At 39.6% G+C, this 14377-nt stretch overlaps 1 protein-coding gene across 1 annotated transcript; it reads left to right on the forward strand.

The window, feature by feature from the left end:
- Nucleotides 1–4823: 4823 nt before the first annotated feature.
- On the forward strand, nucleotides 4824–13827 carry cd36 (CD36 molecule (CD36 blood group)). The gene is made up of 12 exons (XM_081604225.1): nucleotides 4824–5150; nucleotides 5538–5698; nucleotides 5786–5930; nucleotides 8084–8239; nucleotides 8759–8850; nucleotides 9779–9828; nucleotides 9908–9977; nucleotides 10154–10341; nucleotides 10429–10547; nucleotides 10640–10713; nucleotides 13074–13128; nucleotides 13233–13827. Exons 1-12 carry the CDS (start codon nucleotides 5028–5030, stop codon nucleotides 13407–13409), a joined length of 1410 nt encoding a protein of 469 aa, XP_081460351.1. The 5' UTR covers nucleotides 4824–5027; the 3' UTR covers nucleotides 13410–13827.
- Nucleotides 13828–14377: the final 550 nt, after the last annotated feature.

A 14377-nucleotide genomic window follows, 5' to 3' on the forward strand; every position in this document is an offset into this window, starting at 1 on the left:
GTAAAGAGACTCGGTGCATAATGTTATGTCTCAGTTTTGATTGTCTTATTGTAGATTGGTGCTACTGGAGCTTTTTATATATCTGATTTTATTTGTTACTTTGTCAATTGTGGTTTTTATATTATACTGCTAGGTTAGCAGGTCTTCGCTAGAAATTACATTATATTTTGCTGCTTTTATTTTGAAGTTGAAAGACAAAACCGGAAACAGCGTGACAGCCAACACTTAAAAAATTCAAACATTGCCACCAAAGAACTCATATTACCGTTTTTAAATATAGTTTTAAAGCTTATGTCCACTTTCTATGTAAATATATATATCAGGGGTTACAATTATTGACATAAAGTTACCACAATAACATTAACATACAATATAGTGGGAGTTCTCTGTATTCCGCAGCCTCTGTTTGACTAAATGTAAATTATTATCCAACTCATACATCATGTATTCTTCCCAAGGGAACCGCACATCTAACCAGTGATGTTAGACTGATTGTAAACGCATCAAGCGGTACAACAACCATTGTTTTAGATTTAAATAATTTAACATGTTAAACTAAGTCAAGCATGAATAATAAGCTTTGGCAGTCTCTGGTCGTTACTGTTTAACTTCTAGACTTTTCTCCCAAAAATTGAAGCATTGTATTAATTTCAAACGTGACCAGATGAGAAAAAAATGCAAATATGGCACGTTGACCTTTTTGTTTTAGACTGGTTGAGTGCTTCCCCTCTGTTGTACACACACACACACACACACACACACACACACACACACACACACACACACACACACACACACACACACACACACACACACACACACACAAAACTCCTGTAGGTTTGCAGGAAGACAAAACACAGCTGTTGATTGAACCATCTCATTTATCTACTGTGCTAACAGAGGACACAGCAAACTGGATTTGAATTCAAAAGAACTTACTTCTGTTTACAGAAAAACAGATCTGAGTTTATTTTGTTCTCAACTGTTTTTGAAGCTGTAGCTATGTTGTGTGAAATTGCAACAGAAAATAACCTTTTTATTAGAATGTAAAAGTTATATTATTAATAAAAAATACATATATATAAATTGTTAAAATAATAATCTTGACTTACAATTTTTTTTATTTTTAGTTTTAGATCATGTTTAATGCTATTCTCTCATCAAAAACATGCTTGGAGTGTTGCCTTGATTCTTTTACACATGTTTGAGAATCTCCATGGCAACCATTCAACTATTCAAAACACCTGGGTGGACCTAGCCCCGCCTTCAAGGCGCAGCTCCTCCTCAGAACTGCAGTTTCCAAGCTACCGTGCTTACGCCTCACAGAGCAGCCAATCCCTGCAACTCCTCCGCTCAGCTCCTTCAGCCTAGCCAGCAGCAATTAGCAAACATCTGGTGGCCTCTACTGAACTCATACAGGAGCCATACTGTGACAACTTCCTGAAGGCGGAGTTTCGGTAAGAGCAGGAGTTTTTTCTTAAAGAGACAGAGGCCCAATTTTCTGTCATATCTGAAATATAGCATTTTTTGTAACAACTAAAGGTAACATAGTTACTTGACTGTGCTGTAAAATCACATGATACGCCTGGAAAATAAACAAGAGACTGATAAACTCTTGATAAATCTTAGACTTTAACAAGTTAGACAACATTTAAGGGTTCATTGCTGAGCTACAAGATTGCTGTTTAATCTGTGGCATTAGTGTAGTATCACTGTGATCGTTTTAGTTGTTCTTACTTTATTAGCCATTAGTGAGTCAATCTTAATTTCATTAAAGATGGATTTAATCATTGATTACACTGCCTCTTCTTTTAATCTCAAGGAAAACTAGACTTGATTAGCTTGATTCTTCTTTCTGCTGTGTTTAGAAGTGATTAAAATCACTTAATGGAAAGGTAAAAACATTTGTCTCTGATTTAAATATATAATAAGAGTGATTGGTTTATAATTCAGCATAAGCTTGCTCACTCTGTGAGCGTCACATTAGCAATGAATCACACAGTCCGCTGGAGACGGACTGAATCTGGCGAAGAGAAATCTTTGCTGGCAGGACAAATACGAGAGTCAGTCAGGTGAGATTCACACTGTTCAACAAGGTTGTGTGTTTGAACAAACTGAGCTTTCAGCCACAATCACCGGGCAGCAGTGAAGAAACGAGGCGGTGCTGCCCTCCAGTGGACACACCCCGCCACTTCACAGCGGCCGTCCAAACTGAAGCTCAGGTTGAAGCATGGCTTTAAAACTGTTGGCCACATTTGTGCAGAACTGCTTAAGTTCCCTATATGTAAGCGATAAATCAACTATGTTCGAATGTAAACATCACAAAAGTACTAAAACTGATCTAATAATGATGATTGATCAATAATCAGGCAGAGCAAGAAAAATAAAGTTCTGTCTCCTCTGCTGACATTTTCTATGCGAAGTAAATAATGCAGTCAAGTGCGGCTAATACCATCTGCAAGGCTGTTTGTTGAAACAGAGTTTTAACAGAGGTGGAGTGATGAGGGGAAATATGATGCTGCCCTCTAGTGGTCATTGAATGCTACTTACATGGGTTTGCTCTGGAGCCAGTAAATAATGGCTGCATAAAACGGACTTATAAAAGTAAAAACACTGAAAATAAATTAGGTTTTTATTGCTTCAGCATAATCACACTAAAAAAAAAGAAGAAAAATCCAACTTTTACATTTATTTAATTAACTCATACTTACTACTTACACACCTAATAACTGTAATGTATTAAATTTACTTAAAGAATGTCCTCAGAGTTTCTAGAAAATGGCAATTGGATGCTCTTCAAAATGGGAAAGACATGAGCACATGACTGGTGAATGGACTCAACAAAATGCAGCTGGGATTTTAACTTAATGCTAGCTGATAGGTACAGTGGAGGTTCTGTGATGCTGTGGGCTTGTTTCTTGTTCAATGGGCGACTGCAACATCTTTTTCTGTAAAGGGTTTACAACTCACAAAAAAAACATTCGCTTTTGTGTCTACTTTCTCTCTAAAACACACAATGCAGATGCATTATGGGAAACGATAGGTCAGCTCTCTGTCTTAAGCAAAGACATGCCTTTAAGTTTTAATCGGGTGCCGGAAAGCACAGAAGTGTTACACAACCAGTCATTATTTATGCTGAGAGATAGAAGGCAATAAAAACAGTGGAACCACGTGGATTGCAACAGCATAATAAGAATCAGAATCAGCGTTATTGGCCGAGCTCGTGCTCACAAACACAAGATTTCATTTCTTCTTATCAGGCTCCAAAAACCTCACGTGCAATCATTTCTCAATAGGAACGTTTCCTGATAAGGATGGATTACCATAAACACATTTCACTTCATTATCACTCATATGACGACTGAACCGCGGTCATAGTTAGGGGGTTTTTTGACAAGAGACTGAAAATGTAATTATCCATTTAGTGGCTTTTTACTTTCCAGTCTGTTGTAAACTGAGGCAGGAGGCAAGAAAATAAAGGTCAAGAGGCAGAATAAATAATGAACAAGATAAATTGGATTATGCCTTGTAAAGTATTCATTATACAGGTAATCCTACCTGAGCTGTTGACATCTGCAGCTCCTCAAGAGTCACCATCACCCTCATGACTGCTTCTTTGATTAATGCTCCTGTTTCCTGTCAATTTAGGTGGATGACATGTCTTTGTAGGATTCTAGCTGTGCTATACTTTGACGTATTGTGCAATTAAAACAATACGTCATTTATTCCAAATATCAGAACAGATCTCTGTAAGCAGTCAGTCTCACAACGAATCTAAAGATGCCTCTGACCAAAGACTGAAGCTGCATCACAGTCGCATGTTTTACATGCTAATAGCTACACTCTCAGGTAGCAGAGATGATAATCCCCAGTAACATCTCCTGGATGAAACTATCAGTTGTTAGCAAGCAATGCTAATCCACATCATTTGCTTTGCTGCTCCTCTTTAAATATCCGTCTGGTCATATGATCAGAAAGCTGGGCAGGGAGATGCTGGAGTTGGGGATACGATCGATGAAAGACATGGTTTGAACTTCCTCCTCCATATGGGATTTGGGGTCAAAGTTCAGGTGTTATTTGAGTTTTTCAGATGCAAATCAGTTGCTTCCATTTGTTAAAACGATACTTTGGTGCCACATCTAAAGAACTTTTGAAAGTAAAAACAGAGAGAGCAAAAATTCTTTATTCCAGAGGGAATAAGAACACAAACATGAAACGCTTCAATTACCAAAAATGAAGGAAAGTCGACAAAACCAGAACTAATTTAACATCTTAACTACAACATACTGCCACCTTGATTGCCGCTATTCTAAAAATGCTTTGTAAGAAATTCAAAACCTGCTTTAAAACAAAAACATTGTTCTTTTATTCTATGAACTACTGACAACATGGCTCTGCACAAAGTTAGTATTTATTTGCAGAAAATGAGAAATGGTCAAAATACCAAAAAAAGATGCTTTGCTTTCAGATGTCAAATAATGCAAAGAAAACAATTTCATATTTATTTAGAAACAAAACCAATGTTTTAACTCAGGAAGAGTTCAGGAATCAGTATTTGTTGGAATAAGCAGGTTTCCATAGAGTTCAGTGCAGTGCTCTCAGTTTTTTCAAGAGCTGTACATTTCCAGCTGGTATAAAAATTAAATGTCAGCAATCAAGTCTTTGCTTATCAGCAAAGTCGATAAGCTACTCTTCCCTTTTGAATCTTTCTACGAAGTCTGATGAGGTTGTTATAACCGGGTCTGATACCTGGAGTGACCCTTGAACCCACCGCGCCATTACATACTGTAATACATACTGTAAATGAAGGGTTTTCCTGGCCCTCAGCCAGGGGGGTGTGTGCACCTTTACCTGGCCTCAGCGGCTCCGTCAGCCCCTCCAATGGTACAGCCCTGCCTGTGCCGCTTTCCTCCCGCTGCCTGGAACACAAACGCAGTCAAGCTGCAGCACACGCCACACACAGAGACAGGAGAACAGGCAGCCAAGAGACAGGCACACGTAGAGGAAGGAGGCAAACGCACACCGCCATGGGCTGCTGTAACAGAAGGTGCGGGCTGATCGCCGGAGCCGTGGTTGGGGCACTGGTGGCCGTCCTGGGAGGCATCCTCTTCCCCGTGGGAGACATCATCATTCAGGGGACTGTGGAGAAGGTATGGAGTTCAGTTTCACCCTGACTTTAGAGGGTAGGGAGTGACAGAGCGTGTCAGAGAGTGAGTGTGTGTGTGTGCGTGAGTGTGTGTGTGTGGAGATCAAGGTGAATCAGGAGAAAATAGAGATCAGGCGTATGCTATTTCGAAAGCGGCTTCAAACTGCAAAACAAGCCAAATATGACTCGAGTTTCCACACAGCTGATCCATCTGAAGATCACCATCTGCGAGTGTTTCAGAGGAGGTTTTTCAGGCGACATCTATCCGATTCCCTTTAAAAGAGAGCATCCACCTTTTTTTCTTTTTTTTAATGTGTCAGTGGAGATGCTGGCCTGCTGGCAGTCTTGAGGCATGTTAAAAATAGCTTGTCTGTGTGTCTGCGGGGTGCAGGAAGCCGTCATTGAGCCGGGGACGACGGCGTACGAGAACTGGGTGGCTGCAGGGGCAAAGGTGTATCGGCAGTTCTGGCTCTTCGAGCTGACGAATCCGCTGGAGGTTGTGGAATACGGCGCCACACCAGTAGTGATGGAAAAAGGACCATATACCTACATGTGAGCTTTACTCGTTACCTCTCTGTCTTTGAACACATCTCTTCAGGAGGACTTGAAGAAATGTTTTCTGACTATTTCTACTTTTAGGACAAGATATCTCGCAAGAGACAACATCACGTTCCACCTCAATCACACCGTCTCCTTCCTGCTGCCAAACGGTGCCATCTTTGAGCCGTCCATGTCAGTGGGAACAGAAGAAGACAAAATCACCACGCTCAACGTGGCGGTGGCTGTAAGTATGTTTTTATTCCTAATTTTATGCAGCTCTGCCACGAATACGCAATGTCTCTTTGATTTTGGAGACTGTCAGAAGAAACGCCAAAGCAAGATGTGTGGACTTGCGGCGGACTGCTTTGGTCTGCTAACACTCGTTTTAAAGGTGATTTCTGGCTTTTATGACATCTGACAGTGTGTGTACAAAGAGTTTTGAAAAAGTGACTATCTTCTTGGTGTGTGATGAAAAGACTGGAAGCATCCAAGAAAAAATAACACGATTAATCACAGAAATTGTCTCTTTTTTTATATATATATATATATATATATATATATATATATATATATATATATAATTGTGACGGTTAATTCTAATATACGAAAGAGGTTTAGGGCCACTGAAATTAAAAATCTGACTATTTTTATGACTTTTGAGCTCAGAAGATTAAAGTTTTTTTGTTTTTCAGTGGCACTAATTGTCTTCCATAGACTTATTTAGGTGCAACAATATATATTTGAGACAAAAAGACAACTAGGACCATTAGACAAAATGTTTAAATCAATTGGAAACGTAACAAACGTTGCCAAGAGGATTCAAGTTTATCTTGTTGCTATGCAAACTGTTTTCTTTCCAGAAGCATATGAAGCTTGTTCCACTCTGATATTTGAAATAGAAGGATTTTTTTGAAGGGTCAGTCGGTGTCTACCTGAACAGAAATCAGTGGTGTCCAAACATTTTGGGTCAAAATTACCAAAGTTGAAAGTATTCAGGGGACAACATTTTGTTTTTCCCCCAATAAAAAAAACACTAAAATGTTATTAGTTCTCTTTTTTACGCACAACAATAAATACAATGCAACATTTTACGTTTGGCTTAATTTTTACAGTTATTTAACTTTTTTGAGCTTATTATTTTCCATTTTTTAGGTGTATAATTATTATTTTTTTTATCTATCCAAAGAAATGAATTTAAAAGGCTAACTACAGTTTAAGATATAAACTTGCCATGGAAAATCTCACCATAAAAAGAAATTTGTGCCATTTTTGAATTGCAGTCAGGGGCCACACAAAATTAATAAAAAGGGCCAAAAATGGCCCCCAAGCCACACTTTGAACACCCAACTATTGAGAGTAAGTGTGCAGATGTTCTCATAATTGTGTATGTTGTATCATGAGCAAACAAAACCTTAAAGCTTTAATATGTAGTAATAATTGTGTTTCTGATAGTACAAGATTCAACGTTTCCATTTTATGACTGTAGACGGTTAAGTGGGCAAAACTGGGGTTGTGTACTTTAATTAACAAACCAGACTGAGGCACCACAGCTGTCAGTCAAAACTAATCGTACAACAAACCCTGCTGGTTATTGGTTTATTTTATACAAATAGTATTGAATCCTTAGTTTTGCTAGACAAAAATGTTGAGGATCAGTCGCTGACGGACACAAAAACAACAACAGAAGGTGTTTACAACTGCGGGAGGATCAATTTTGATCTTTTATCTTCGACAGCTGCTTTTATTGACGACAACTTCAGCAGAACAGACGAGGGTTAGACTAAAATATTAATCTAAAAGCGAATTTGAACCCTTGTTATCCATCTGCTCTTTGATCCATTTATCTATTGCGTCTCACAGAGTGGACCTTGTTACGCTTTATTCCACCTCGCCTTCTTTTTCCCACAATTAAGCTCCCTGCAAGAAAGGCTTTCTGGATAAGTTTCCTCTCCGCTCTGGTTTGGTTTTGTCCAAAATGAGAGAAAAAAAAACCTAAGGTGGTTTTAATCCCATCCAAAAATAGTTTCACTGTTTTCAGTGGTGAATTGGTCCTCCAATAGAGCATTGAATTGCTCGCATGTACATTTTAATAAATCAGAGGTGGTAATTGATCAATGCAAACATTTTTGTTTTTATTGACGGAGCGTGCCCTTTCTTCAAACTTTAATAAGCCTCCAATAATAAGCAGGAGTCTCTGCTTGTTCCCTTCGAGCATCAGAGTCATAAAAGATTATTTTCAGATTTATCTCTCAGGGGAACAAATACCTCTGTGTGCACAACAGCTTTGGATCAAAATGTGTATATTTGCGAGTCATATTGCCTTGTATAACAAGATCTGTTTCTATGAACTGCTTTTCCAAATTGGGGTCATTTTTCTCATTTTTCTTGGTTTTTCAGGGAGCTTATTCAGCGATTCCAACAGAGTTGCATTCCATCGTGGAGACGCTGATAAAGACCACCAACTCTTCCTTATTTCAGCGCCGCACAGTCAAAGAGCTGCTTTGGGGATACACAGATCCCATACTGAGAGGAGATGTGGGCTTCTTCTTAGATGTGAGTAAAGACCTAGAAATAAGAAAAAAAAATCTGGAGAAAGTTGCTAGAAATGCAAAGCTACTGTTAGTTTCCAAACAACTTTCCCTTAAAACTTGTATTTTCCTGGGATGCCTTCCAAAAACTCGCTGAATCGGAGCTGGAAAAAAGTAACAGGCAAGTTTGGAGAACATTTGGTGAAAAAATACCTGGTAATTTCCAAAATAAAACTTGGTCAGATCAAATAAAATTTCACAGAAAGTTCCTGACCAATTCTGGGAAGTTCAGGTTAAGTAATTGGTAAGTTCCTGAAAATATTTGGCCAAATTCTGAGATAAAAAAAAAGTTGAGTTCTTAAAAATTGGTTGTTAAATTTAAAGGGAAGAACAGATTTAGTTCCAGCAAATAAACAAGCAAGTTTCAATCAGGTTGTCAGAAATAACTTGTAGGTTCTGGAGAGAAATTTTCCAGGTTCTTGGTATTGCAGGCTAAATTATTAATTGCAGAGAAAATACAAATGTTTTTTTTTCTTCCTCTCAGTACAATAACACATACGATGGTCCTTACGATGTCTTCACTGGGAAAGATGACATCGCAAACGTGGGAAAGATCGACAAGTGGAAAGAAAGCAAGTCAGTCTATTTAAGGCTACCATTTCCTGTCCACGGAAGTTTTCATGTAACCAAATTGAACAGAAATGTCCAGTGTAAAATTGCTATAAAGTGTGCAAGCCAAAGTGATGCCACATACTTTACATCAGTGACATTCCTGCAACCTTTTGTCCTTGTCCTACACGGTTCAATGAAATGGCAAAACTGCCTTGCTAGCATGCAGTCAAGCTCTACGGAGCTCTGCTAATGAGCTAATATTGGAGCCAGGTGTGCTGAAGCAAAGACGCAAATAAATGCGTTTCATCAGTAGTTTGAGACCACTGCGTTAGATTCTGCATAGGAAATCTAATAATTAGGTTAGAATAGCTGTATTTTTATTACTATTATGAGCAAAACTTTGTCGATATTCTGCTAATGTGGAAAAAACAATAACGCAGTTGCAGTGTTTTAATTAAATACGATCCGTTACTAAAATCAAACGTGAATACGTTTGTTCACACACGATAAGTAATTAAAAAACATGTCGCACCATTATCATTCAACTACTTACGGTTTTCTTCTTCTTCTTCGTGGTTTGCGTCAATGTCAACATCCGGTTGTTGATCATGTGACTTGTGGGAAGCGGGAAAAGGTGTTTAAACTGCAGTTTTGCCAAACGTAACCAAAGGAAACACCATATGTAGCACTTTTAAAAATATATATATATAAAGTTCTTTTTTATTATATAATTTTTTTGTTTCCATTGAGCAAATTTATTTTCTAAATGTCCAATCCTATGACCAATGGAGACAACCACAGACATGCAGATCAGCTTATTTTAAGATTCGAGTTGATGTAGCCCTATTTTATCCCATACATTGTCAACAAACAACGTAGGCATAATGTACATAAGCGTATATTAAAAAAGTAAGTAAAAATTTATATGTATAATTTATGTTTTGTGCCATAGGAGCTTAAGTTTCTGGAATGATGAATACTGTGATATGCTTAATGGGACAGGTATGTTACATCAGTCAAAACAAAAACTAGACTCCATGTTGCATCTCTATGACCACGTTTTCTTTCTGCTCTTCCTTAGATGCTTCCTCCTTCCCTCCCTTTGTGAACAAGAAGGATCCGCTCTTTTTCTTCTCCTCAGACATCTGCAGGTGATTAATGTTCTGCTGTAGCTGGAGCCACTCATCCGATCTGTTATGTTGGGCATTCAGGCTAAACTTTTACATTTTCCTCTCACACTAGTCAACTAGGTCAGAGCTTTTCAGAGAAGTTGTGTTTGAAATGGTTGTGGAATCTGGAACAGTCCCTCTGGTTCTTGTGACTTCAGGTCTGTGTCAGCCAGCTATGAGAGGACTATGAATCTGAAAGGAATCGATGTGTACCGATTCTCACTTCACGCATTGACTCTGGCCTCCCCTGAGGTCAATCCAGACAACAAATGCTTCTGCTCAAACATGAAGACCACCAAAAATTGCACACTGGCCGGCGTGCTGGATATCAGTGCCTGTCAGCAAGGTTAGTTACTTTAGAAAATACCAAAAACCAGCCAATCCATCTAATTTCAATCTGACATTTAATATTTAGCTTTATGTTTCTGAACAGGGAGGCCTATTTATATCTCACTGCCCCACTTCCTGCATGGCAGTCCATCACTGCGGACCGATGTGCTTGGCTTAAACCCCCATGAAGAGCATCACAAAACCTTTCTGGATGTTGAACCTGTACGAGGAAGTCACCGATCAGCTTTTCTTGTTTTATCTTTGGAAGATCAGTGGTTAATTTTAAGATGAGATTGTTTTTGTTTTCCCACCAGACCTCTGGGTTTACTCTGAACTTTGCCAAGAGAATTCAAGTGAACATGATGTACGGACCATCAAAAGTCATCACGTGAGTTGGTGCTTTATTTTCTTCAACAATTTTGGGAAAGGTTTAATTTTGTGTTTGGTATCCAGGAAGTTGGGAAAGCTTTTTTCCAATCCTCTTCTTTACAACACTCCGAGTAGAGGCACTAGATGAGTTTGTGTACCAACCTTATCAGTATTTACATAATGTAATCACCCTAAAAAAGATTTGCATCATGCTATATTTGTATCAAAAATATCCTTTTAGGTCCCATGATTCTCAGAAATACAATGCATGAACAAGACTGCAGTCTGTAGGGCTCAGAGCATCAAGTTTATAAGGATAAAAGGAAATACTAAGGTAGTTTTTGCCTAGAAAGGAGATTGTTCCTTCTGAAAACCTCCAAATGGGATTTTCAGCACATAATAGCACCACTTCAACTGACTCCTTTGAAAACAGCAACTTCACTCCTTACCTTATCTCTAAGGCTGACCTTGCTAATCAAGAGAAGATAAAAATTTTAGATGCATTAGTATCTGGTATCTCATTAAATTCCATATCTTATCACTATAACTCAGGGTTGGGTTGTAGTCAAACTTGTAAACAGAGGGCTTTGATATTTGGCTAAGCTCTTTCGTTGCCATACCGGATCAATGCCAGCGTTACGGTAGATGAAGCTAAAGGACATTTGAAGCTCTCCCTCTTTATGCAAAGACTGACAGACGTACAGAGTCTTAACTTGTCAAGAGGATGCTGTTGATGTTTTCAAACTCCAGTATCATTGTCCATCCATCCATCCATCCATCCATTTTCTTTACACCCTTGTCCCTCAGTGGGGTCAGGAGGGTTGCTGGTGCCCGTCTCCAGCTAATGTTCCGGGCAAGAGGCGGGGTCACCCTGGACAGGTCGCCAGTCTGTCGCAGGGCAACACAGAGACACACAGGACGCTCGCACGCACGCACGCACGCACGCACGCACGCACACACACACACACACACACAATTAACTAGACAGTCATGTTTTTGTACTGTGGGAGGAAACCGGAGTATCCGGAGAAAACCCACGCATGCACAGGGAGAACATGCAAACTCCATGCAGAAAGACCGGGGCCGGGAATCGAACCCAGAACCTTCTTGCTGCAACCCTCTTTAATTTCAAATCAGCTAGTCGGACATACCTCTTGCGTTGTAGCTAAGGTCAAACTTGGCACGGGATAGTCCATGCTTGACATTTTGGCTTGCCAAATTTTGTGTAGACTTCCTAAAGGTGTAAGCCAATCTTTTGATCCTGTGTAGTTAGCGGCCAACTCTTCAAGGTGCAAGACCAAGCAAAAGATTTGTGCTATGCCATTCGATAGCATCAACATTTCTGAGAAATGATTATATTTAGTTTGTGAAAGCATGGACACAGCATGCCGTTTTAGACAAGAGGTAATTAATGGTTGTGTCATTCCACCACTGGTTAGCGAGGCTCAATGTCTGTGTAATTGGTGGCCAGCTCTTTCAGACGCATAGCCAAACAAAAGATTTGCGCTTATGGTAATGCTATCCTACTGAATAGATTCAACATTTCTGAGAAAAACTACCCCCTGCTGAAGCCCAGTAATATGTTTTGCCTACAGTTCAGCAAGATGTGTCCAATGGGTGTTAAAAGGGTAAAGTTAAGTTCAGAATCAGTACTTGAAGGTATGAATGGGACCTACGTTAGCCAAACTCTAAATATTCCGACATTCCCGGTTGACTCATACTTCTCATTTGGGTTTTTTGTCCTCGTTTGGAAGTAACGATGGCCACCAACTCTAATCCACTGTAATGCAGTGACTGGTTTAAGGCTCGGTGCCTCTCTAATGTCCAGCGCATCCAAGATTCAATACAAAATACCACCTAAGTAAACACATTTCCAAAAATATTCTCATTTTGTCCAAGGTGTTCACCCTGAACACGATTCCCACAAGAATCACAACTGTTGTCCTCCTTGCAGTTTCAAGGCGTGTCTCTGCACCTTGTCCTTGTATGCTGCTGTGAGAGAACATTTATCTCTTTCTCTCTGCCTGCTGTTTGTTGGATCGGGTCAGAGTGAGACTGTGCCAGGACGGCTGCAATCCGACTCAGAGAGAGTGCAAAATTGCTTGCACTTCCCAAACAGGATGCGTGTGTTTGCTTTGTGAATCAGATGGGAAATGATGGGGAAAATGTAATGCTAAAAGCAGGAACGGGGCATTTAGAGGGAAGCAGCTTCAGAGAGTTTTACACGTTAGGAGATAAGAGTTGCTGCAGCAGCAAAATTGAGTGCAATGAACGTCTCGAGTTTCTTTTAAACAGCAAAAACGTATACAGACGGTCTTAAAAATGCATGCACTGACAAATTATACTCTGGACATGAATCGACGAGCTCTTTCTTTGCAGGGTGCTCAAGAAAGTAAAGGACTACACCCTGTTCCCTCTTGTTTGGCTAAACGAGGTAAAGAAAATTTGCACAACGTACTTTGAAGTTTGTGGGTGTAACTTGACAGAATCGGAAGGTGACGTGAATCAGTAATCGTCTTCCGTTCTGTTTTCAAACAGACAGCGACGCTGGATGATGAAACGGCAGAGATGTTCAAGAAGGAGCTCATTTCTCGTATCCAGATGCTGGAGATCATACAGCAGGTGCTCCTGGGTGTCGGTATTGGCGTCTTCCTCCTGTGTCTTCTTGGTTTCTTTATTGTGCGGAGGAGCCATAACAAAAAGGAGCTTGCGTAGTAAATCGCAGGCTCACCAGTTTGTTGCGCATATAACCACAGTGCATTCAAACCGCCAGGCGACATCAACCCTTTTTGATATAGACTTGCAATTTTTTTGCAATCATGTCTTATTTATAATGTCAGATCTCCTTTTATTTGAAAAAGGGAGGAATACTGTGATTTTTTTAACCGCTCAGGAGAGCTGAATTTCTTTGCCAATTCTTGTTTTGATTTGAAACACTGTAACATGAACTGAATCAGGGATTTCTTGAGGGAGAATTAGAAACCCCCCTCAGCTGTCAGGTAAACCCTTTATGTCTCCAGGCAGAGAGAAATGGGTTTATTTGACGCCCTATGACTGAAAGGTAGAAGCGTAAATGTGCATATAGTTTGCTAAACTAGTGTGTTCAAAATGAATAAAAGTCAGAAACAACGTTTTCATGACTTGTCTTGTGTTTTATTTAATGCAGTCGTGACTATAATTGGTAAGGGCTGATAAAGATCATGAGATCATTAGTTGGTTTTATTGATTTGAAATGCCCTTTAGTCAGTTGTTCACCTGAAATTCAAGTTATACACTAATAAAACGTCACGTTGAGGTTGCATGTTTTGATTAAGACCAAACAGAAGTTATGATATGGGGGAATTATTTTTTTGCCATAATTTGAGAGCACACATTTTCAGTCTTGGAAAATGCTCTTGGATTATGGCAGAAAAATTTCCCCATATCTGTGTGGCTACTATCGATTGTAGCAACTAGAGAAACAATGACCTCAGCTTTCCATCCATCCATCCATCCATCCATCCATCCATCCATCCATCCATCCATCTCTATAAACTTATCCATCATGGATAGGTAGATAGGTTGCCACAGGCACACTCACTAGAAGGAAACAAACGCACCAGTATAACGCTTTCATTCTATTGGCTTAGAGGTTGCCAGGCAGTCAAGCTCCAAGCAGGTGGTTCAGCCAATCAGTGCCAAGG

Source organism: Poecilia reticulata, chromosome 23, assembly GCF_904066995.2.
Source record: "Poecilia reticulata chromosome 23, P_reticulata-male-v2, whole genome shotgun sequence".
Taxonomy (NCBI): Eukaryota; Metazoa; Chordata; class Actinopteri; order Cyprinodontiformes; family Poeciliidae; genus Poecilia; species Poecilia reticulata.